General features: G+C 42.2%; 1 protein-coding gene across 3 annotated transcripts in view; it reads right to left on the bottom strand.

Annotated features, from left to right (window-relative positions):
- Positions 1 to 26,018, bottom strand: part of unc5cb (unc-5 netrin receptor Cb) — a 148,274-nt gene that overhangs the window by 37,997 nt on the left and 84,259 nt on the right. For all 3 annotated transcript variants that reach the window (XM_049603744.1, XM_049603745.1, XM_049603747.1), the window contains exons 3-4: positions 18,433 to 18,576; positions 11,614 to 11,717 (exon numbers count right to left, since the gene is read on the bottom strand). In XM_049603744.1, coding sequence (XP_049459701.1) covers positions 11,614 to 11,717; positions 18,433 to 18,576 — 248 coding nt within the window. The remainder of the gene's footprint in view (positions 1 to 11,613; positions 11,718 to 18,432; positions 18,577 to 26,018) is intronic.

The following is a 26,018-nucleotide window of genomic DNA, read 5'->3' as shown; positions in this document are numbered from 1 at the left end:
GTTTCGAGAACAAAGATTTGACAGTGATCCCATTGCCATTTTGCTTGTCCTTTGTTCACTATGTCATGATGAAAAGTGAGGGAACACAAGTCCAATAAAACAAATAAAGATGATGCAAACAAGAGAAACGAGGGGTTTTGTTGCCATCATAAATATTTTGTTAATTAGGGCTCACATCAGTGTGCACAGAGCACAGGCCTTTGGTAAGTAAAAGGTCTATTCTTCGAATAGAGATTGACAGCTGATACAAAGAGGTGGTTATCTAATTTTGCACCAATCACAGAGGCAGCCTCTTCAAACGTGCTGCGTTCAGATGTCAAGAGCACTTTTATATGAGAAGGTAATTAAAAATTGAACAAAAGAGCTTTTCAGCGCAGATGGAGGGGTGGGAGGGAGACAGAGTGACAAGGGATAGAAAGTGGTGGAAACTCATGTCAGAAGTGGGAACGTGTGTGTGAGAGAGCAAAAGTGAGCAACAGTTCAGCCATCATTTATTCTGTACTGTATAATTAGGACTCATTAATAAAACCAGAGATGAAAAGGTAAGCCAGTCTCTACACGGCACTTGTGAAAAGATTTCAAATGGTTAAACTTCTGCAGAAGATTACGTTTCTTATAGCACTTGTCCAAGTTTTCCTCATGCCAGCAGACTCAAACATGCACACAAAGATACACAAACTTGCACACACGCATGCAAATACACACACACACTAGCAGCTCGTTAGCATCTGATTGGCAGTGAAACATCCGGAGAGGTAATTGGCACATTTCTTGTCATTAACGAAGGGAAATTGCCACATGTCAGCTGTCATAAAGAGAGGGAGTCTTCCTGTCTAGTTGGAAACAGCCAAGTGACAGAGAGAGACAGACAGAGAAAGATGGTATAACAGAAATTTAAACCTAGAGAGGAAGACAGATAAAAAGAAAGGCCAGTGGGCATGAGACTGGGGAGATAGATGAGTGAGAAGGAGAGTAGGTGATGTGCAGGAGGAGGAGGACGGTCACTAGTGTGCCAAAATATATATAATACATCATCACTGAGGCGCGAGGAGGGACAAGACAGAATCAAGACAGGAATGGAGGAGAAAGGTTACAAAAAGGTGAATTTGTCTGGAAGAGGTGAAGAGTCTCAATGAGTGACTAGGGAAAGGGAGAGACTAAAGTGAGAGGTAAACAAACAAGAAAGACATCTGACTGAGAAGAGACAGCTTCTTCATCTTTTGAGCTCTGGAATACACAACAGATCGGGAAATACTGTAGGATACTGAGAAAATAATAAAGACACATTAGAAAAAGAGATCTGTCAATGGAGGTGCTATACAACGTAGAAGAGATGTAATTTACGTTAAAACAGGATGCTGAAACACCATAAACATTTCGCTATCAGGTCTTTGGAGGAACCCAACATGGTGGGCTACATCCTTAGCAACACTTTCTAACTCCGAACTCTTCAAATACCAGGCTCTGGATACGCTCTAGATGCTCTAGATACCTAGGTATCATCAGTTTTAGATGCTGGAGAATGGCATGTCAATTTCCGCTTGTGACACGCATACTGTCTTTTCAAAATAAACTTGTATGTCACAGGAAATGTACAACGGTGGTTTACTTCCTTTTTAAGTACAGCCAACACGAGTACTTGGTTAGGTTATTGGCAGAAGACAAACACAGTAGAAGTTGGGCCCAAACAAGTATGATGGGCAGACAGATTCTTGTCAGGGGATGGAAGACGGATGGGGTGCCTTCAGTCCAAGAATGTATAAATGGCATGAGAGGCTACATTCAGAAGTATGTCCTATAAAGGGTTTGGAAGCCTGGGTGTTTATGTTAAAAAATTGGGCAAATACTTATCATTTTTGGGGTTCCATGAAGTTGCATTTTCGTGATTTCTATTTAGTGTCTTAGTCTTTAAATTGACAAAAATATGTATTTGTTTTGTGCTTTCTTGTTTTTGATGGTTTATCTGTTGAGTTAGTCACATACATCATGTTACTAAGGTAACATGATGTATGTGACATGAATAACTTGACTGACTTTTGGTTTCACACAAAAAAGAAACAGTCGTCTCCTGGGTGAAAGTCCTGTGTTTGTTTGAACCATCCGCCACCTCTCTCTCTCTTCCACCCTATCAGGACTTTCTCGCTCTTTATACCATGTCACTTGCTCAGAGCGTCACATAATGGCAGAGCCCGGTATGTCTCATACAGTGCCTGGGTGTGTTGATATCAGATGCTGAGAGCCAACGACCAAGCATCAGTGTTTGATGAGTTGGGAGTATGAACACCCTGGAACTAGGACACAGCTTCAATGTCCCTCCACTGTCACTTCTTCTCCCACTAACAAACATAACTGGCTGTAGACCAGGCTGTAACCATCCAGTGGGATGTTTCTGTGCTCTGCTGGGGTGTGCCAGCACAACACTAATTAGCCCAATATACAGAACACACTGTATACAATCCACTCACTTGTTAAGAACCAGTGCAAGGCAAAACCATTCATTACTCATCGCTGTTGTGTCAGAAATAGAACATACAGCAGAGTGTGGGGGTGGAGAGGGGTGTGAAAAGGAAGAACGGGGAGAAAAAAAAAATGTTCCACAGAAATGTGTGAGACTCCTCTACAGAGAAGTCATTATGAGCTCTCCTGCTTCTCCACATGAAGTCTAACTATCTATCCAGTGTAATTTATTCATTCCCCTTTTTTCACAGCATATATCCGCCGCAGGCTTGAATGACACACCTGGAGAATGAGCCACAAAAGGTTACAAACTGATTATTCAATCATTCACTACGAGACAACAAGCCATATGCTCTGCAGCTGCCTGCATGACAAGAATGGAAATGTGAGATGTATAAATATTAAGAAGCTGAGATGCACCAAGGTGTGATATCTTGAGATGTGATGGGAAAAATGTTTGTATGGGTGTGTATGCCCATATTACTTGCTTGTATCTTTATCTGTGTGTGTTTGTGAGGGTGTATGTGGGGGAGCTGGCATGGGATAGGGGTTGTGCGTAGGCGAGAGGGTGAGGTTAGGTAACAGAGGTGGAGCTGGAGTGGTTCAGGTGTCCGCACAGAAGACGGATCACTAAGACCTGAGCCAGGAATAATGACCTCTCCCAGCTCAGTCCTGCCTAAAGCTCTCCACAGTCTGCTGAAGGAGAACAGTCATTTCTTAAACTAGCTCCAAGGACATTCAGGCACTTCACTGCCACAACACAACTCTCTCCATTTTCTCGTGCACACTTCAAATGCCTCTTAAAACACGATTCCTAGAATCACTCACCGCCTACAGTGCGAGTGACACAAAGTTGTGGAGAGTTTGTGTTTTCAGCACTCTGTTTTTGTCTGTTTGTTAAGGAGGCATAAAAAAATATTTAAAATGTGGTATATAATTCATCCTTGGTCCAAGAAACGCTTGATTATATTTTGTCGATGATGTGACTCTGGGATTTCTGCCATTATACTGTACATTTTGTTTTTAAGCCAAAATCTTTTGATACATTCAAGTGTGGGTGGACAAGTACAAGTTGGCTGCAGAGAGGCATGGCACACACACATGCTATTTTATGTGAAATATCAAATAATAAACTGGTATAAAGCATTACTAAGGCTGCAGCTTCGAAAGCTGGAGAACTGTGTGATACACTCCGTGCATGCAGTCCTTGGCCTCCCCGAGTCTCCTCTGGCCTTTAGAAAAGCTCAGTTGATAACTCCACCAAGGGAGAGGGTTTTTGTGCACTGATAGAGGTCAGGACTCTCTCAGTATACAATACAACCTTCAGGAGGAAGGATAAAATAGCTGGAACTGATTCACAACTTCAGTGCAAGCAGCTCAAAAATCATTTTAAAATGATAAAGAAACAGTTTACCCCCTAAATCAGAACTCTCTCATTTCATCTCATTCCTACGTTAAATGAAAATACCACCTGGCATCCAGCAATTCACCTTCTCTACGATTCCTGGTTGCGTTTTATCATTTTTTTAAAACTGTAAACAAAGAAGTCGTGTTTACCTCGAGGGCTTGGGAGAAAGCTGCGATGGCAGGTGAACCAGTGATTCAAACACGAAAATTGGCAAAGAGGATTTCAAAGTTGCTTTTGTAGCCCATATAGCACAAGTAGTAGTTTCTTGGTTTCAAGTCTTTGCATCTTTCTAGAGCCCCGAGCGGTGCCTCTTGTCTCTGTCCTATAATGAGTAATATTTTCTTTTCTTTCTCACAGGTGGTCTGATGGAGTATATGCACAGAAAACTCCCTCTGGTCCAAACTTGGACATGTAAGTGTTTGTGAAGGCCTGACCCATCGGAGGTAGCAGTAGAAAGGGCAGTGACTTACAGAGGACAGCAGAGCTCACAAATGTTGGGCTATTAGAGTAAATCACAGCCTTTGCACAGGGAAACTGCCGTGATTGACAGGTGAGTGCCTGAAGGGCAATCTTAGGTGGGTTGCCAGTGGGATTTGGTCTGGCCTCCTGACACTTTCTCTCCCATGGGTAACCTTAATGAAAACACACTTCCTGTTTCACTGGGCACTGAAGTGTTGTTACTCTTGACATCCCTGGCCCCTCTCATAACTACACTATGCAGCATTTTGACTGGGAGGAAGCACTCAGCTATTCTTTGACAAGGTGACCCGACGAGCCGCCGTCTGCGCTACGCCTTCACTTCGCCTATTAAGTGGAACTGGACCTAAAATCAACAGCAATCACTTACATTTACATGGTTTGATGTGCGGAAAAGGTGGATGCTGGATCTCCATAAAGTGCCACAGTCGAGATACTCGAGACAGATTAGATTTTCTAACAAAACACTCGATGATGAGAGTCATTATCGGCGCATTTAGTCAATAACAAAAAGTCAGAGAACATAATTTGAGCTTAATAATAAAATCCACTGTCCCTATGGATTCACAGAACTCCACGTGAAACCTTGAATGTGGCTCTGGCTGCTGTCCCAGCTGTCAAAATTTATCCGACTTAGTTTTCTCACTTCTCTGGATGAGGGAGTGTGAAGTAAAGATCTTTGTGTTTCCTGGCTTTCTTCTCAGTAAAGCCAATGGACTTAATCATGGCAGCGGGGCCTCTTCCCTGCAGAGCATCAATGACTCGTTACCCATGATAACACGGCAGGACCCCGGCTGACTGAGGAGATGCCTGAATTAAAATCCTGCTTCCATGGAAACAGGCTCAGCAGCTCACGGCGCTGCCTCACCTCTGAACTCTTGTCTTTCTCTCGGAGCTGTGACAAGTGCTCTGAAGTGGAGATGGAGGGCATGGGAGAGGGAAAAAAAGAAAGGAACAATAAAGCTGCATTCTTTCTCAAAGGAGATTTAAGTCAATTTTATGAGCCTGCCACATGGTCTTGAGTATGAAAAGAGGCCACTGTTACTCCTGTAGAGGCCCTTAAGATGTTGATGAAAGCACTTCATGGAGATATTCAAAAGGAAAGATCAGTGTTGAGCTGAGGAAAAGTCTTCCATTTCCATCTTTACCTTTATTACTCTATCTATGGGCCGCACTCTCCAAGCGAGCCCACGTAACACAGAAACTAGGCCCTTCCTGCCAAATCACTCCCTCTCCCTCCCTTCCTAGAATAGTCGCAACAGTTATATTTTCCTTCTGCTCTTGATTAAGTGTATATCAAATATTCATGGCTATGGAAACGTGTAACAATGACTTTTAGGGAGCCTGGTGAGTGTCTAATGTATTCAGACCATACAAGACATCCAGATGACTGAATCCTTGTGCTATTTCAGAAACCTCACTCGCAGTATTTCAGTCCTCGGAGGCCAAAGTTCCATTGGTAATGGTTGCAAGGAGAGCCAAAATAAATGCCGGCTGCTTGTTTTCTTTGTGTGTGTGTGTGTGTGTGTGTGTGTGTGTGTGTATGTGTGTGTCTCTGTGTCTGTGTATTCAACATCTCAGGAACTATCTGCACACAGGAATATCAATGTACTGTATCTAGCGTGGATAACCTGTCAAAAATAAGGGCCAGGTTACCTCAGACTCAACTCCAAGTCTAAAAACCTCTGAGATGTTTGATCGGAACTGTTTCATATGTTCTGTTATGAAAAGTTGCTGCATCATCGCAGGAGCAGTCCTGATTATTCAGCATAATGTTTAGTTTTCAGGGCAAAGGCAGCTGCAAAAAGCCAACAAAGACTTGAAACCACTTAAATAGAATCACAGAACATCATTACTGTGGTAAACCACTGTGAAAACCTGTAATGTAAATCATCTGAAAAGTGGGAAGACAAAGAGGGAACACAAGACTGACACTGGATAACATCAAATAGCGCAGTTCCACTTTGTAATCTGAGATCAAACCTAATTGTGATTGACTTCCTTTGATTCTCCAGAACGTGGGCTTCTTAACTCTGAGAGTACGTGTGTGTGTGTGTGTGTGTGTGTGTGTGTGTGTGTGTGTGGGTGGGCGGGGGGTGAGTTATTTTGCTAACTCATTGTCTAAAACAGCTGCAAAAATTTGACATTACAGTTGATCTCAAAATATCTTTATTAAAACTGAAGTAAAAATATGAACAACCTCAAAATGTCAGAAAGTGTCAGTGCTTGCAACCACTTATAGGAGCTCTGTACGATATTCAGAGTGTATCTGTGATTCAGGGGTTGTGTGTTCAGGGGTTGTGTGTTCATGGTTCCCAACACAAAGTTGTCTCTCCTTTAAGCCAGCAGTAAAGGTAGTAAAAATGCCCATGTCTGTGTAAAAGGGATAGCTGGTATAAGGGTATGAGTGTGGTGCTGGGAGATTTTAAAAGCAGGAAGTAGCAGTTAGCAGCTAACTCAATTAAGAAGAACAGCAACCGAAAATAACAGCAAACTGGGGAGACAATGAGGTCCGGGAACTGCTTGCCCTTCAAGCAGAGGACGCCATATAGCAAAGTAAATTATTGTATTGCCATGTCATGCCATTGTTATTGTTTAGAAAGTGCTGTGATTCACATATGTCACAGTAGAGGCACTGTTGTGTTACATGTCACGCCCATCATGCCTCTTTTGCTCTGGAATGCCGGCTTGCTATCTAACATCACACACTGGTGCAGCATTATGCCTGTGCTGTTTGGAAAAGGTGGCATAATGAATTGTCTTCACTGCAGCCCTATCGCGGGATCTCTAAAAAGGGCTAATGGCAACAGTGTTGACAGAGGGTGGGTGCTACGCCTCCGCAATAACACCATCATGATATCAAGGATGACTGCCGTATGAGCACAGTGCAGGGCGGCGGCCATTAGCTAGCCAGTAGGACACACACACAGGACTCGCATGCAATAGCATGTGGCAAGACTGTTAACCACAACAAAGAACAGAGAAGCTCAGGTTACAACACACACACAGGTGGTGTGACTTATCTCTGCTGAAGAGACCATAACTCCACTACATCTTCAGACAGCAAAAAGTTGTTTACTGCTACAGTAATGCTCTGAATATTGTTTAGAGTTCCTTTAACTACTGGGAAACTATTTTAACAGTAAAATGTGACAATATAATGTATATATATTATAATGTGTATGAACCTAAATGAAAGATTGTCATTATAAAGCTCTTTTCATTCTAGTTTGAAAAGAGGACGTACAAAGCCCAAGTCCTTCTTCCAGTTCATCAGCAGTAGATCTTTTTTCTCTGCCAGCTGGTTGGCCACCATCGCACTGTTCACTCTATAGAATAGATGAATAGACTTTCAATGCTCAGTTGGGTTGTTGGCAGCATGTTATCATGTGTGCGTGTGCATGCAGACGTGTTAATGTCCTTGCTGGTACTCCGACATGTGAACATCCATGTGGAAATGCGGGGATGTGACTATGTGTCCCGCTTGTCTTTTTCATGACAGAATGGCTTTGGAACACTGCCACATAACACAATGTCCATCACATACAATCCACATGATTTAACAAAAGTGCTGTAAGAGCATGGGTTTTATGGCTCAGCCACAGCCTGCCATCCTGCCAGCCTCTCCCTCACTAGGCAAAGGCCTGTAAAGGAACCACAGAGCGAGCTGACAGCCCGCTGGAGGCCTGACAACAACCCACTGGATCCAACCCCGACAAACCTCAACAGCTCTTCTCCCTCTGCCTTCAGCCTCTCTCATCCCCTCTATATTATTTTTTGTCTTAGAGTGGGTGAAATATGACAGATCTTCCCTTCACAACGACTGCTGCACATTTCTGCAGATTCATATGTAACCACAGACTTAGCCCATCTGCTTTTTCCGAGGCTTTTTCTCTGGCGGCCTTGTGTGAGAAAAGGCCTGACAAACACGGATGAAAAAGCAGCATTCAGTTTTGTCCTTTTTCCCACTGAGGCAGCTGTGTTTGAGTTCAGGAAAAAAGTGGATAAACAACTTGTGGAACGGAACTGTTGTCTTTTTTTTTTTTGTAGCCATGAGGTAAGTGTGAGTAATTAAAGAAGCTGAAAAAGTACCTCTGTACACACACAAAATTCAACTCGATCATAGACGGGAAAGTAAACAGAGAAAACAATCACTGCTCTTAGTCAGAAATACAGAAAGTGAAGCATGCAGGGAGAATTTTAAACAATCTGTTTGTTTTTATCTTTTAGACGAGGCAAATTGCAACAAATGCCACTAATCATATTCCAAATTTTGACCTCACACTGAAGTTTTTCTTGAAGATTTCAACTGCACATTATTTTCCTCTTGTTTGTAAAACAGATGGCTAGTTTGGTGATGGGTAACCATATTTAAAAAAACAAACAAACAAACAAAAAAAAAAACTGATTCTACCTGACTAAACACAAATGCCTACCTTCTTTACCCAGACTGAAAATGCTATTAATGTTGACAAGCCTCCTATTTACTCTTCATTGTACATCTTGGTTGCCACAGTAACCATATCTCAGAAAGCATAGATGTGTCACGATTGGACCCCAGCTGAGTCTTTAATCGCAGCACTGAGCCAATCCAGGATTGACAGCGAGACCTCAGACAGGCGGCAGAATCACCAATACTATATGGCTGTTAAAGCAACACTATCACACTGAAGCCTGGATTGTATAAGGAGAATCTGCGGACTGCCAGTCCCAAACTTTCGTCCATTTAGCCTGTCAGCACTTTCAGTGGGGATAAATGCTGTGCAGTTCCACTCACTTAACTCGGCTTTTCCAGGTCAATCACAAGCCTTTACAGAGTTCAGTCCCAACACCCCCAACTAAAAAAAAAAAAAAAAAAAAAAACACCAAAGCTCCCCCACCCATCAAACCACCCTTTCATCCTCTATTTATGTTCCTGCAATCTCAACTGAGCCTTTTCAAATGCAGCTGTAACAGTGTTCTACTGTAGGGCAGGGAGGAAGTAGAGCAGGGAGGCGATAGCGGTTGAGCTAAGGTAACATGGGGACACAACTGGTTTTATTCTTTTTCTTCCCACAGCAGATAATTACAATTTTCTCTCCTCTGACCAAATTGCAGCGACTGGCCGATGTTCAGGAAATACCCAAATAGCTTAAATAGCCCAAGCAGTGGTGGAAAAATGTCCTTATCTGTGCGGTGGACTGTGTCAGATTTATTCAGTGTTATTTCATTACAACTTCTGAATTGAGCAGAGTTCAAAACTGAGGCAAATTCTGTTATCAACACAGTTTTCACCATTTTTATGTCATCAAAGAACAGAACCAATGACTGTCATTACCAAAAATATAATCTATTCTCATAAATACAAATGCTAAACATACAATTATGTGGAAATTTCAGCTACCCATTATATATCTTTTTAAAAAAATCACACCAGAAATGATGTCGACTTTCAACAGAAACCCTAAAACAACAGTGCAGCTCTAAACATAAAGCTCTTTTCAGAGCAGCCAGTTTATTGGATTTGAGGCGAGAACTTTTGGCTGAGCTTAATCTGGATAATCACAACTGCCTGCATTTCTAGGGTGAACATGTGTAACTGCATATTAGGACTTATCTTTACAAATGAAAATTATTCTTAACTTCACCAAAACGGCTGTACCAAACATCTTTTTTTTAAACATGTGAAAGTTCTATCTAGGTTTGAGTCTTCAATTTTCTGTTGTCACATTTTATGAAAACAAAATCCTCATTCAAAGTTCATGACCTTTCTGTTATGAATAAATGTCATTTATGGTGCAGTTAGATAGCTGCTTCACCACCCTGTCAGGCTATCTCAGTCAGGACAGCCTGCCACTAACTAGCCAGCAGCAAATAATATCACCACTGTTTTGCATTTTTACAACAAACACCACCAACTGGGAGGAAACCACAGCTACCTAACCTGCTTACCACCTCAGGCCCAGTCTTGTTCATGTGCTGGTAAGTCTCATTCCCAGTATGGCCTCCTGTGAGTAATGCTACAAGTCTACTTTCCACTTTGGGCTCCCGTTTTGGAGCCCTTGCAGATAAGACCACAGACTGTAAAAACAATGGATATAGCTACTGTGACATCACCCATTAGTTTGAGGACTCCTGTTTTGAAGCCTCGTGTTCGGCATTTTGGCCGTCGCCATCTTGTTTTTTTGGAGCCAGAAATGACCATATTTGGGGCAAGAGGCTGACACCGTGGAGGAGCGAGGGATGGGTCTGACTGAGAAGCCAAGAAAACTAAATGCAGACAGCCTGTCGCTCAAAGCCGCGCGCCCCTAATTATGCGCAATTTTAAGCATTAATAAAATGTAAACTGGTGAGTTGTATTAAAATTCAAGCCCTGTACAGTTGTCAGAAAAGGGGAAATTAACTATAGTGACGGAGCCAGAAGTTACAATATATTTGTATGACAGGGTGGAGCTGTGCAGGAGTGAGGGATGGATCTGACTCATAAGCCCCTTTTACACTGCCAGATTTTCCGCGAATGTTGGGCCATTTTGTGGGCAAGCTGCGAGTGTTTAGATTGGATGATATTGGATGAACCCTTTTAGTTTAAAAAGACCAAGGCAGCCATCTGCAACAGAAGGAGCTGTTGATGACACCACACGTGCGAGCCACTGGCGGTGGATAAAGAGGAAACAGCTGATAGCAGGAATGAGCAGCTAGTAGCAAGAGGGAAATGCAAACCTGACAGACACTGTAAAGATGAGCAACTGAGGAGACAAAGAATTGCGCGCCCTCCTTGTCCTCGCAAACAAAGAGGCCTTTAACGGTCACATGACGGGTACGGTGAAGAATGGGGTCGCTTACAAGAGAATCGCGTTTGACTACCGCCGCCTGACTAGCCGCGGTTTCCCTCCTACGTCACTGTTTACGTCACACACTGAGCTACACGTTTTGTTACTTGCTCATGCACCCTGCTGTAAAGTTGGGCACTTTAACATGGGGGTCTATGGGGATTGACTGTCTTTTGGAGCCAGCCTCAAGTGGCCATTGCAAGAACTGCAGTTTTCGGTTAACTTTATTTTTCAGTCTCAGAGGTTTGCGGCTTGTTTTCACCCTGCCTGCATCTGTGCACAAATATTGTGTTTAAACAGAATAGACAGGCAATAAATAAATGAATAAAAAGCAGCAGCTGAAAGCTGATTTAGAATTCAAATGTCAATGTAATGAACGAAGCTTGGAAGCTTTGAACTAGTCGGTACAGCCCTACAAACAACTTCAGTGTGCTGGCTCAGTGAATGTCTTTTGAAGCTTACCTCAGCAGCTGGGATGCCTTCAGGTGGGCGACATTGGAGCAACACTTCCTGTTCCAGTGACACTTCCTTCCCAAGAGGTTCCTGGTCAAATGTCTTCCTCAAGTCTATAATGAACAGACAGAATCACGTTGTGAGAGCTGCTTTGAGAGCTATGTTTAATATTAAATTAAACGTGAGTCGATCAATAATATAGTATTGGTGCGCTAACAATAAATCATCAAAAGAAAAGGCAGGGTAACTCATCAATAATAACTGCCACTGTGCAAAAGCAACACACAAGACTGTGTATTTAAATGCTAGAAACAGTAACTGAGATTTATCCTTTCTTTCTATCTTCTTCTCTCCTTCAGCACACAGATAAACTTGGCTGAAGAAGATGGAAGAAAGATAGGGAGAAGGGGATCACTCGCCCTCCAATGAAAAACCAATATTTTTGTGCTGTGCGAGCCCTGATGGAGTAGTGCAGGGCAGGGATAGTGGAGCTGACAGGGCAGGATTACTGAAGGTGTCATGCTACACTGGAACCCAAAGCCCATTAGACATATATCATAACCTGCTGCACAGATTGAGACAGGAGCAACGAGCATCATACACAACAGAGGAAAGGGGAGGGCAGAGAGGGGAGAGAGTCGAAGACTTAATGGGGAGTCAAAGTACTGCTTGGGAACTTTAGAGTTACTGAAGCATCAAATCTACAATCAAACCTCCAAACTCCACTGATACCATTTCCACAGCCTTCACAATATTCCTGGCAAACATACTCCTCAGGATTTTTACAGACACATTGAATCTAAAGCAGTAACTACATCCACCACAGCAGGCTCTAAAAAAACATGTTTTTTTCCTATACGACTTCTACATACAGAATCTGACATGAACTGACCTCTGCAACTATGCCACCATTAAGCCAAGCCAGCCCTGCTAATGAAGGCAAGCGTGACTGAAGTGGGAGACAAACCAAGTTGAAAATTACATCTGTGCTGTACTGAAACTGCAAGCTGAGAGGTTATAGTGAGCCATGAAGTCAAGCCAGACCTTTACGGGTTGAACTAAGCAAGACATGTTGAAAGACTGTGTGTGACAGGGCTCTAACAAAACCACAGACAGACTGCAACAGCACAATACGTGTTGGGAGTCTGTTTACTTCCAATTCGCTAAGTTTCTGATACATTTCTTCAGTTACGTACACCTAACTGTGTCCATGGAAACAAACCCAGAAATGACCCCGGTTCAGCAATTCAATCTGTGGAAAGGATATGGCAATTCTTCCTCACAGAACACTATTAATACAGTAATAGACTGCTATTGACATAGCGTGCTAACATAAAAGAAGAGATTTATTATATTAGATAGCTCTGCAATAGCACATTGGTTTCGAATTCAAGTTTTGGATGTGAGTATACTGTGGACTGAAAGCACACAGAGGCGTGCAGTGACACAGATTGTATGGCAGAATTTGTGCTTCAGAAGTCGAAGCAGACTGCACACAATAAGTCTAATACTCTTGGGTACAATGGTTGTAGAAATGTAATAGGCTGCAGTACCCACATCTATCATAGTAAATAACTTCTCCAATGTCTGGGGAGATGGGAGTGTGTGTATGAATGAATATAGTAAGAACAGAGCCTTCTCGCCAAAGTCTCTCGTAGGCGTCATTACATGCATTAAAAAGATACATCCCTTAAACCTGATCAAGACAGAGGCTCAATTTACTGATTTCATCACTTGCTTTCTTTTTGTTCAGTAGCGATTACATGAGGAGACATTATACTTAAATAGAGACATTTCCCTGTTCAGCTAACTGTTCCACATCCCCTGCAGGAGAAACTAGATCATGTTCTTATTACAGAATACATGATCAGGCAACCCCCGCAGGCCCCAAAGAATACCTATAGTCATTTTAAGGTTCATTTTTTATTTTGAAAAATGAACCTTAAAATAACAAATTCAGTGAGATCCCTTGTCCCAATTCAACCTGTGAGAACGCGTGTCTTCGGGGGAATATGCCATAATGCCACAGATTTCAATGTATTATAAAAGCTGAAAGCGTGGTGTTGAATTGAAAGCAATTCCTATAAAACTCTGGTATGAAATTAAAAGAGAGAATGACTGGAGGGGGCATATTCTGGGACATAACTTCACGGAATTTGATCCAAGGACAAACAGTTTGTTTTTCTTTAGATGGAAAGGAAAGGAAAGGTGGTAGCAAACTATGTCTCAAAGGGGTACTGTCGATTGAAGTTGTAAGAGTCATTCTCCTGTTGCTCTGATGTCAGAACTACAGTGTGGAGATGGATCTTAGTTCAAACTGCCTCCAAAAGATAAAAGAAGATGTAGTCACAGTCTGACAGGTGAGGAGGAGAATCAGGCACACCTTCTTCTACACTGTGACAACAATCATGATATACAGTTGAGTACTATGTATAGACAAATCCAGTAAATTAAATTTGATTTGTCCTTATAAAGTTCTTGGAGAGTATGCAAGTCTTCACCGGCCTGGCTGCTCACTATGTAGTAGTGCAGCATGATGTTTGGCGGCTTAGAATGGACCAGAATGCCTATATAGTAGCCAGTCTACTAGTGGTGGTGTCCATTGTAGGGTCCACAGCAGGTTCTAATTTGGCCCAAATTATGTTTTAAATTAAAAGATTGTGTGTTTATCATGAGAAGAAGTAAGACTTTGAGGCTAGTCCACACGTACGTGGCTATTTATTTATTCATTTTCCCTTCCCTTGTTCTCAAAAAGATCGTAGCATTGTCAATACAACTGTTGATATAATGTTAACCCCAAAGTCATGCAAAGAAAAAGAAAGTGTAGGCCAATCAGAATTCTGCCAAAAATGTTGCTAGAACCATTTCTAGCAAGTCTTAGTTTCCTATTATTTTTTGAGTCACTCTAATATGCCACCTGACCTGGCATCTCAGTAACCTTTAATCAAGGGCAGGTGTGCTTAGTGAGTGTGGAGCGTGGAAGACGCCACTGGGTTAAAGTCTTTAAAGTCTGTGTGTTTGGATATTCTTAAGTCGTTGAATACCCCATTGATTTGAAGTTTTTGTAAAGGTCTGTTTCTTTGGGGAATGTTTGTTTGGGGATTTTTGTTTTAAATTTTTTTAAAGGCAACAGTCACAACAATCAGTTCATAGCGTCATCTTGCAAGTATCAATACATGCTGCAAATCAGTCAACTCTGAAGCCAACCGAAGCACCCTGGATCATCAAACTGAGTAAACTAAACCAAAGACGGTGAGTTCAACATATCTCCTGTTATGGCGTCTGTGGGCGGCTACTTTTGAACTTATCTGGAAGCCACAAAAAATGTATCACTGGAAGGCTACTTGGAGCACCAAGGTTGTAGATGGTTACCTCAGATTTGCAGAAACACCCGTGAGATTTCATGTTCCATGTCCATGATCATTTTAACCATAGACTGTATAAATCAATGCATGTAGCTACCATTACATCACCCAATGGTTTGTGGACTGTCGTTTTGAAGCCTCGCCTTCAGCATTTTGGTTACCACCATCTTGGGTTTTTGTAGCCAGATGTGACTGTATTTGGACACGAGGTTGGAGTTGTGGAGGAGCAAGGGGATGATCCGACTCATGGACTGTAGCAACGCCTAACAGACAGCCTGTCAGCCACACCCCAGGCTACCAGGCTATAAATATGTTTATTTTGCTGTAAATTTTGGCATTTTAACATGGGGGTCTATGGGGATAGGGGATCACTTCTGGAGCCAGCTCCATGTGGCCATTCAAGGAACTGCACTTTCTGGCACTTGGGCACTGGTTTCATATCTCAGCCCCTAAGGTTGCCACTTAATTGTAACCCGAACTTTTAGGTTTACTAAGCCCTAAACAAGAGCTTTTGTGCCTAAACTTAACCAAAAGTTAACTAAGGTGTTGTCGCACCATAAAACAGAGAGACAAGAATATTTTGAAATGGCTAGCAAGAGTTTCGCAAATTTAGGGTTACCATCTGGTCACGATGTACTGTAGTGCATTCTGATCCCTCTCTTTTCCCTTTCTACACATCCATGCTGTAAATGGATGGATGGATTGAGTTTCTCAAAATCATTCTGGATAGAGTTTTACAAAAGGTCTGTTTGCGTGCGGACTTAGCCTGACTTTAGAGCCACATTACCTTCTTAAACCCAAACAACAGGATCAAAAATGCTTACACCCATGCAGGGGATCACAAAATACAATGCTTGTTTATTCTTTTAGTGTCAGTCAAGAGAATTACTGCCACAACTACCATCAAGTGAACGCATTATTGTACAGAACATAAAAATTCACAGAATCGCCCTCATTACACTATTAGTATTAACAGCATCAGCCAGTGTCTGTGAGTTAATGTGAAATATTCATGTTTTTATTACTCATACTTCTTGTAGCAGATCAGCTACAGCTTGTTAAACTAAAATTAAACACCCGGTGCTTGTATTGTTATTTTCATCATGATTTGCAAACCTTTGGCATCACTCTTGATGAAGCACAGTAAGTGGCATGCATGGGATTATTTTGCATTGTATATTTTATTGGATGTTGGTTTATGCTTCCCCTCTGGAGTCTCTCCTTTGCTCACGTCTCGTAACCCTGAACGGTACTGTGGGACACTGAAGGGTGTGGAACCAGCTGAGTCGACATTCCTGTGGGAATCACACCATTCCCTCCTCGGCAGACAAACACTTCCAGCCTCACTCACCCTCAGAAGGACACACATATGACAACCATTACCTTTAAAGTGGATATGTTGGGCTACTTGTCATGCTGAATTACACCAGCTTTACACTTTTGAAACTCCATTGCTTAGTAAATCATTACTGATGCAAAGTTAGATTAGGAGCGACCATGAAGGTTTACCAAGTTTAAGTTTTAATCATTATTAAAGTCACTAGTTGAGGTTTGTTATTATGTTGTACTCGTAAAATTATAAGGCCACAAACAAACAAGAAAATCAATTTCCAGCTTTCTCAGTAAACATTACCCTCCAACAATCTTTTGAAAGGCATTTCAGTTGATTTGATTCATTTATTTAATTTGCTTCTGTGCACATGCTTTTATTGCCTCTCTTTGGCAAGCAATCACTGCTCCCCAACTATGGAGGCCAATCAAAATGGTTTTGTGGAGGTCACAAGAAGAAAAGGCAATCACGGGAAATTTACAAATTCTCTCTCCCTCCCTCCAACAGACACACACAAACTCCGACAATACTTTTAGCCAGACCAGCCTTTTTTGCAAGTCTGAAAGCCAGTTCTTCAATACAACAGCCTCTTAACTCGCCAGCCCTGGCTCTGACTCACCGTCTGATTAAACTGTATATGTTTAGATGATGGGAGAGGAGAGGAAAACAAGCCCAGTTTCCATTAGCCTAACAGGATAGAGCCTGGCTCTGACAAGAAAGCCTGCCTGAAGAGAGAGCACAGTGGAGGAGCTAATCCATTCAGCAGAAGCTAATGGGAGGGGAAGAGGGGTCCATTGTGATTTGAGGGATAGGTTAGTGCTGGAAGGCTGCTCATCACGGGTGATTATAGGAGGTGGAGCAGCGGGAGTGGGCTCGGCGGGAGACTGAGAGGCATGATTCTGATTCACCAAGCTAGTATAACAGCGGCAGTAATGAGAAGAGCTACTGGTGTTTGAAAAAGACGGGATACACTGAATTCAAAGAGATACTGTACAGAAACAGGGGGGAACAGTAAGAGAGAGAGTCAGAGAGGCAGCAACACAACAATGGCGGGGAGAAAATGAGAATTAGGTGAGATAAAAATTGAGAGGGACAGGTATATGATTGCTAACTGCCCCTAAATGGAGTAGATCAAGCGAAAACCATGGATATTGACTCCGTACTGTGCTCCTCCGCTGTACTGTAAAGTGAAAATGAAATCATTCTGACGGTGGCACCGAGTTGCCAGCCAAACATTATGCTCAAGTGATATCCCTATCAAGCCCCATCCAGCAGTGATAACAATACATTTGATGCAGACTACAATACACACTCTGAGTGGGTGTTGCTTTTTTTTGTCTGTTTGCCACAAGTCATAACAGGACGTGTCAGTCAGGATGCCTTGAAATGACTTCGACGGGAGTTGGAAGTGTGATGATCTAGCTGATACTATGAAAGAAGTCCCTCCAGGTGGAATTTTGACAACAATGTGTAAGCAGTTGTGTTATGTAATGTGTGTTGTGTTGCAGAAGCGCTGCCTTGATGTCACAGCTTTAACTACTCTTACAACTCTGCTTTCCTCGGCACGTCCTCCGGGGGTTTCATTACTTTTCAGATTTTGATTGGCAGATCCTTTGGGAGAACAGTTAAAAATGAGCCCAAACTTTAGAGGCAACAGAATGTTTCTCATTACTTGGAAACAATTGTGTTATGCATTTCAGTAGGAGGACAAACACACAGGCACAGAACAAATGAGGACCACCTACAGGAAAAAAAAAAAAAAGGGAACTCTGGTATAAACATGCGCCGTAGCCTTTCTACTGTGTATACAGTGCTGCAGCTCTCCCCTTCCTCTCCTCTCTTCCTGTTTCTCCAGGTTTATACTGTACATAAGGAAACTGATTCAGATTCTGCCGGCTTTTTACCAACTCAAGTTCAAAGGGACACTTGAGTCCCATGTTAGTAAAACCTTTTTTTTCCCACTGCTTCTATCTCCAGAATCTGTAAATCTGTCGTGATACACAAGTCAGTCTGTGATGCGCATTTCCTTGGCAGCCGAGAGATTTTGTTTGGAGAGGAAAGCAAAGATGAGAGAGAAGATAAAGACTGAATAATGGGCTGAAGAACAGAATGAAGGGAGGGGAGAATACTCACAGGCGATGCGGACGTGGGCTTTGCGGCTCTTGGTGGTCCCTGCAGAGCTCCAGGCCACACACTGACACCAGAAGTCCTCCGGCCCAAACAGCTCCTCCACCTGCTGCCGGGTGATCTCTATGCTGGCCTCTCTCACTACCAGGCCTGTGCGGAAAGACAGAAAGGGTTGAAAGGGAGGGAGATATAGAAAGAGTATTAGCACATCTCAGCAGGGAGCAAAATGTGGAACCAGAACAGACGACAATGAAATCATATCATATCAAATACACTATCGTCACACAGTGCACAAATGTTGTATACCATCACCTGGGAGACTCGTGCTGATGTCAGGAGCCCATCAAACCAATCAGAACAATTTACATCAGCCATATCACATGCTTTGACACTGGATATTTATGTGTGTGTATGTGTGCGCGTGTGTGCCAGTCCTGGCCCCGATTCCAGAGCCAGAGCGCTGAGCTGTTTGGGTCCGGGCCCTGTGGGGGAGGATTCTCGGCGTCATGGCTACCACAATCCTGTTTGCTAACTCCTCTGATTACTGCTCATCTGGGTGCCAGGACCCAAACAAACAAATCATCCCCAAAACAAATGCCTCTACCCACAGCTGCCCCTCTAGAGCAGATTATGCTGCTGCTGCTGCTGCTGCTGCTGCTGCTGCTTGCTGCTGCTACAGCGTGTGTACATCGAGCATAGGAATCGAGTGCATGCATATATTTCTGGATAATGTGGTGCAAGAGCATTCTCCGAAGCTACAGATGCTTTGCATGCAATGCCATGCCTTATTTCAGCTCCATCCATCATCCCTTTTTTGATTGAAATGGATATTTGTGAAGACAATGGGAGTATCATGAAGTGTAAAAATAAGAAATGTCAAGATGGCACATTTCAGGAATTATGAGACGAGTATCTGAACCCAACGTGTGCACGGTTGATACTAAGAGAAGGTAATTATTCTATATGTGTTAAACAGTCCCTATATTTCTGCTGGCCTCCAGAATCACCTGAATTTCATGTTTACAGGACACATCAGCTAAATAGTGTGACAACAGCTCTACAGATTTTTCAGAAAAACACGCTGAGATTATGCTGTGAAGATTCAACGCAACCTCATTCCCAAAGTGCTACTCTGTTAGGTATTTTTAAAATGTGGGTGTTGTGCAGCCCAGTGGAAAAAAAAACTTATGTTGATGTCATTTTCTTGGAACTGTCGTGCATGTGTACCTGGTCAGCAATACTGTAAAAGTGGACCGTGACATTCAAATTAAGCCGTTTGTACAGTGCGCCTAGGGAATATTCTCTGCACCATTACCACCGGGAAGAATGCTTTTACAGATTTATGTTGTTTGTCTACCATAATTCATATCCTGTCATCAGCATTACAAACTACTATTTGTCAGACCCGGCAGCTTTTTCACTCTTTAGTTAGCCAGTTTTGGTGATGACTTGCTCTGTAGCTGTTTTTTATTGTTAGCTGACATAATGACAGATACTGGGAATCTGCTGTTGCAGTTGTAGTACATCCAATATGGAGTTTAATGAGTTGTGCACACTGTTTTTGTACTCAGCAGTTAAAAGCATAGTCACATTGTGTTCCTTTTTTTTTTTTTTTTGCCATTTATTACCACAACACTATCTGGAAGTTTTAAGTCACTGCCACATGACTTACTAGTATGACCAAATATTACACGTATTCTGATGGCTAAAGTTTGCCAAATACCCCCAACACTCTATCCTTAGTTCACACCATGAACTGCTAATTCAAAAACAATGGTGAGGCTGCTGTCTCTCGAGGAGACAAATTAAAAGGGCTGCGTGCTGCATGCCAATTCAAACAGGGACAGTTGTGGAATTAATGATGCGTTGTCAAAAGGCCAAAAGTACTGAGCACTAAACTGGAGCTGATCCAAACATAGGTGTGATGTAATGTTTCAGTTAGTGAGTCGACTTTAACTAGTCTAGTGTTGATAGTTAGCCAGTCAACTGTTTGACTTCTCTTTATTTAAGCATGGTATCTCCTTATTCATTCGGTTTTTGATACTAGAAAATGATTGAGAGAAGGAGGAGGCTTAAGATGAGTTAATTAGGGATAACAGAAAAACAACAACAAGCAAGGAGTCTTAAGCTTTTGATGTTGGGGCTAATCACCGAGCCCACATGGTGACTGAATCTGTGGCTGGAGAATACCAGCAACACCTCTGCAGAGATTCTCCTGATTCTTTAAAGAATGGTATCTTAAATTAATATTGTCTATCACATTATGTGCCAAAAAACACAGCTCTATACTGTAAAAAATAAAAATCCACATATTTTACTTGGTAAGATGTTGACATGGTGAAATATTTTGTTACTTCCAGCTGCTAATAAAAGGAAACACAATTCTCTCTTTCTCTTCCGTGGGAGACATTTGGAGTCCGCCAGATGTAACGTTACTACAAGAACACTAGATTGCTAAAAGGAGTATGCTAAGCTACCACACAAGTGCTGAAGCACTATAGAGACAGTACAGCAGCAGCTAATGTATTTGTTTTGGTGTTCCTTGTACAGTAGCAAGGAATACCAGGAATAACGTTACCAACCTTTTTAAGTGTACCTTAATCAGACTTCCTTATTATTGTTTGCATAACTTCAGCTGTATTTTTGGCCCTGTGGCAAGCACATACTGTGACATACTGCATATTTAACCAGTTGCCCTACATGTTATTTATTTTTAACCAAGCCTACCCATAGAGCTTACCTAAGATGCCGTGTGTTGTCGATGTGACATCATTATCGTGTGCTGCCTTGAACTTGTGTCACAGACAGATCAGTGACTCATCGTTGTTCCCAATTTCCGTTCAATCAGTAACCCAATCTTGGCCTAAAATCTAATTCATTGCTTAGTGGTTCACTACCTGCTGAACGAGAGATAAAAAGGACCTTTCTGAATCATTCTGTGAACCTTTTCCAGTAATCTAAAATTGAGTTTTGACAAATCAGTGTTGTGTAATTTGTGCGAGCTCACTGCAACAGACTTCTAAGAAAATTCTAGCTATAATCTTTTTTTTTTTTTTTTTGTTACCTTCATGTTAGGAAAAATGACAATTGTTATGTTCCTTTACTTTCCCAAACATTTCATTCAGTTTAGTTTGCATGACAAAGACATTGTGGCAGGAAAGAGTCCGTATTACAAAGCAAACAAATGATTATAACTGCTGTCATACATATTGCTACAACAGAATAGAAATCCTAATAAATACTTACTGATACAGCAATTTCTGTCAACACGAGACTGATAGTATCTTCGCAGTGAATATATTTATCTCACTCTTTTTTCATGCATGTGAATAACCATGACTTTCATACCTCTCCCAGTTCAGGATGATCACAATTTGTTAAAGAAAAGGCTTCTGGATCTGCTCTACTGTTCGAGCAGCAATGAAAAATGCAAAGAGACTGGATGGTTAAAAAATGAACATGCCATTTTACTTCAGGTTCAGTGCATTCACACAGCCTCCTTGTTCTGGCACACACACCAAGCAGAGTGACATCCCACACACCAGCTTAGCTCTCATGTAAAATTTACACAGTGTGCCGACAGGCAGAGGAACAGCCGCGTCTGTTGCGCGCGCATTTGCTTCTGCATGCATGTGTGTGTCCACATGCGTCCGAGGGTGTGCGTCTGTGGTTGTCTGCACTGTATGCCAATGTGTCTGAGAGGATGCGTATTGTTAGTTTGAGGATGTCACGGATAGATATGATGGATGTGAGGATATCACACAGAGTGAGAGAGGGAAAATCAATAGTGGAAACAATAAGAAGATATGAATTCTCTGAGGGTGTAAAACATGCGGAAGAATCTGTTAATTTTTTCTCTGTCTGTGCTCCAGACTGTTTAGAATAAGTTTCTATAGTGGTGTATTATCTGTCTGATGTTGTTAGCATAAGCCCTCTGCATCGTACGACAGCCTCAAGTGGTGATGACGACCAGCTCTAAGTCTACTTCAAGAGTCATTCATGACTTCATTGCTATTAGTAAAGCAGGATTAAACTATACTGACGTGCTGCACTTGAAACACATCAGAAGGATCACTCTAGCAGAAGAGCAAGGCTCTGAACTGAGCCTGCTGACCTCATCCAGTGACTTCATGTGTTTGCTCAGCTAGTAGCTTTAAGTACACCGTGTAGCATTACAATGATAACAACAAAACAGACACGGACTTCCACTCAATTTGCCATCAAGGGGGGCAAAGCAAGCGTGGCCCATGTCAGGACCAGTGATGAGGGGCTACTTCACACATGTCAATGTGGCCATTAGCAGTAGAAATGATTCTACAATAGGCCCAATTAATAGCTGGCTGAAGTAGGGCGCCTCATTGGAGATGATTCATTATTAATGTGGTCATTAAAGTGAGCTAGCCTAGCTCCTTAGTGTTAGCACTGGCTAACATTATTGATCGGAGCAGTCAGGCAGAAAAGGAGGCATTGGTCACTGCTCTGATTATCTGGCCAGATGCAGAGTACTCCTGTTTGATCTTCTAACTCATATCTCAGAGAGAGTGACAAGATGCCTCCAGTGTATATTACACTGGCTGTGTCTACTTAGAATTAATTTGCTGCTCATTTGCTCAGATCAATGCTCTTTTTGCTCACAACAGAATATAACCTGCCTGCAGCACTGTGGTGTAAATGCTACAGTGTTCAGGTGACAACAGGGTGAGTCTCTGAAGCTTAATCATCACTGCGGAGATCACCGTTTGTAAAAATTGCTGTCATGCTTTGTTTCTTCATACAATCTTTTTACTCTTGTCTCCTTCCTGAGTCACATTTTGTACATGTGATCTGAATCTGTGGCTTCTTCTCATGTGTGTTGTCTTGTTTTAATGCAAAACTGGGTCGCGGCCACATGTTTGCACAAATAAAACTTCCCTACTGCTACTGCTTTTTGCATCAATGCTCGTGTGTCATGTGTGCTTCACGTGGCTCATGGCATGTCACATCCATTGATTTAAAAAGCCTTTAGATGGGATCTGCGTGAGGTCTCTTGAAAAGCTGCAGTGGAGAGCTGTAGGTGAACCGTTTCATACTGTGGAGAACATTGTGCAGGGAAGGGCTATCAGAGAAACAAGCCCCCTATAGCTGATTGCATGGTAACTACTGCTTTCAGCGGGAAGTAATTTTTATGACGCATACATCTTATTTGCGTCACAGTGTACAGTGCCCGTAAAAAGTATTAATGTTTTATTGTGTTACAACACTGAGTCACAGCAGATTCACTGAGGCTTCTCTGACACTGAGCAACGGAAAAGGACCCTTTAATGTCAAAATGAAAACATACCTCTCTGCAAAATTATTTGAATGAATTACAAATAAAAATACAAAATACTTGTTTGAATAAATATTCACCCCTGTCAAGTCAGTGTTTAATGCAATATTAGTAGATGTTCTGCACATAGGACACTGCAAGAATGTTTAATTTTGTGTTAATTGTGTAGTTTTTACCACATTAAATGAACTTTGATTCAGTGTTGTAAGACAATGAAACATGATAGCTTCCAAAGGGGGGTGAGTAGGTTTTATTGGCACTGTATTTCACCCTTAATGAGACAAAATACTGTATAAAGCTAGGCAGATATGTAACAGATTGCCATTGTTATTACTACTGCTTCTAGTATTACAGTGAAGTGGCAATACTGTACCCCAGCAGAAGCCTTTGTTCAGCTGCTGTGGGTACAATCAGCTTCAAACATTGTTCTGTCTCTATTTCATTACTTTCAAATGCATTAAAAATTGGGAAACTAGAATTAAATTTGAGTTGTATGTAGGCTATATTGCTGTCGATTGTTACAAGTTTGGTAAAGTGTTAGTATGTCATAAAAAGTTCAGAAAAAGTCATAGGCCCAATCCCGTTTCTACCCCTTAAATCTTCCACTTGGTATTGACTGCCCTTGTTTGCCAGCTAACCCTTGATGAGGGAAGTGAGAAATATTAGGGTAGAGATATTTCCCTAAGAAATGAGACACCACTTCATGCAAACTGGCGTGGCCAACACGCAGGCATACGTCACGCGTAGTAACGACGCAAGATACCGGTAGTCATTCAGGTTTGAAAATGCCGGCTCCAGCGCTTGTGTTGCGGAGTGTGTTATGTTTATTCTTCTCTGTCTGATGAATCAACGGAGAAGAAATGCTGAAAACAGGAGGCGCCTACGACGTCTTCTAGTTCTGATCGATTTTGTGGGAAATTTCCACAAATTTCTGGGAAATTTCATCTTCCACTTCGTTGAAAGTGTGGGCGGGGGCTCCCTTGGAATCTAGGGCGGGTTTTAAGTGTTGGAAACCACTTTCACTTTGGGACACCATAGCCTAAATGTGAACGTGCACAACCAAGTGCAAGTGGGTATTTCTAGGGGAAGTGTGGGTATTGGGACAGGCCCATAGTATAGTATGTCAAAAAAAGTTATTAAAAATTTCATAGTAAAATTAGTCTCTATATACAGACTCTACATTCAGTGAATATAGAGTCTGTAGGCAAACCCCGGAAATCTTACCTCCGGAAGAAGAGCAGAAGAGCCCTGGTTTCCGGCTGTAGGCTGTTTGTAGTCCACGTGATATTGACCAATCACGTTTGAGCCGGCTGCAGTTGTTGCCAGGTTAAACGCTCTGGGTGGTGAACTAACGAGGCGGAACATAATTGGCGTCACTGCAAACTCCGAATCCATCGCAATGGTTCAGCATATTTATTTATATATAAACGGAGGTCGGAAATGGAAATTCGCCTCCTCCGCCCAAATCAAACCGGAATGCCAAAAAATCGGGGGTCTGCCCCCAGAGGCTGTATCACCGTCTGCCAGAAGTCAGACGCCAAATACAGCCGATGGGTTCCGAGAATGTAGTAAAATATGTGCTTAAAATAAAAAAAGTCATAGCGTGTGCACTTTTTCCTGCTGGCTCCCTAAAATGGTACTGTGGTCAAAGTATTGAAAACCCTTGAGCTAAGATTTTTGTTTCAAATGCTCTAAAATGGTCAGTTTAGCTATTAAGTTTTAAAATGTTCTCCTGTTCTCCCAACCTCCTCCCTGGAGGGTTGGGTTGCAGAAGTTGTCCAATAAAAATGGTCCTATGCAGTATTAAATAAGTGGTACAAAGGCACTGGGTGATTTAAATTTGACCAAAACAGCCATCGTCCAACTACAGTTAAGCCTTTCAAGACCACTACTCTATTTTTAGTGCCAAACACTAATGGTGTATCCAAACGAACAGCCCACAATGTTGTTCCTGTGTACACATTAAAAATGGACAGCACCTCAGTTGTCAACCCAGTGTGTCAAACATCAGACACAATGGATGCAGCCAGCGCCCTTAATTAAAAAACCGACATTCACAGTTTCTGTCCCCACTCTCGCTCAGTCCCTTGCACTCTCTCTTAATCTCATTATCTCTCATTTCGTCTTATTTTCATAAGATCAGAAGTTATCGCCAACATGAAAGTGAGATAGAGACAGGACGGGAGAGAAAGAGAAACACAGGGGAGTGGGGAGGGAGGTGGGCAGAGAAGGAGAGATCCAATTTCTTCAGGCTACACTATCAGTGGTATTGACCAGGCTGGCC

Source organism: Epinephelus fuscoguttatus, linkage group LG18 (genome assembly GCF_011397635.1).
Source record: "Epinephelus fuscoguttatus linkage group LG18, E.fuscoguttatus.final_Chr_v1".
NCBI lineage: Eukaryota > Metazoa > Chordata > Actinopteri > Perciformes > Serranidae > Epinephelus > Epinephelus fuscoguttatus.
The sequence above is the reverse complement of the archived record's forward strand: the minus strand, read 5'-3'. Positions and strand labels throughout refer to the sequence as shown.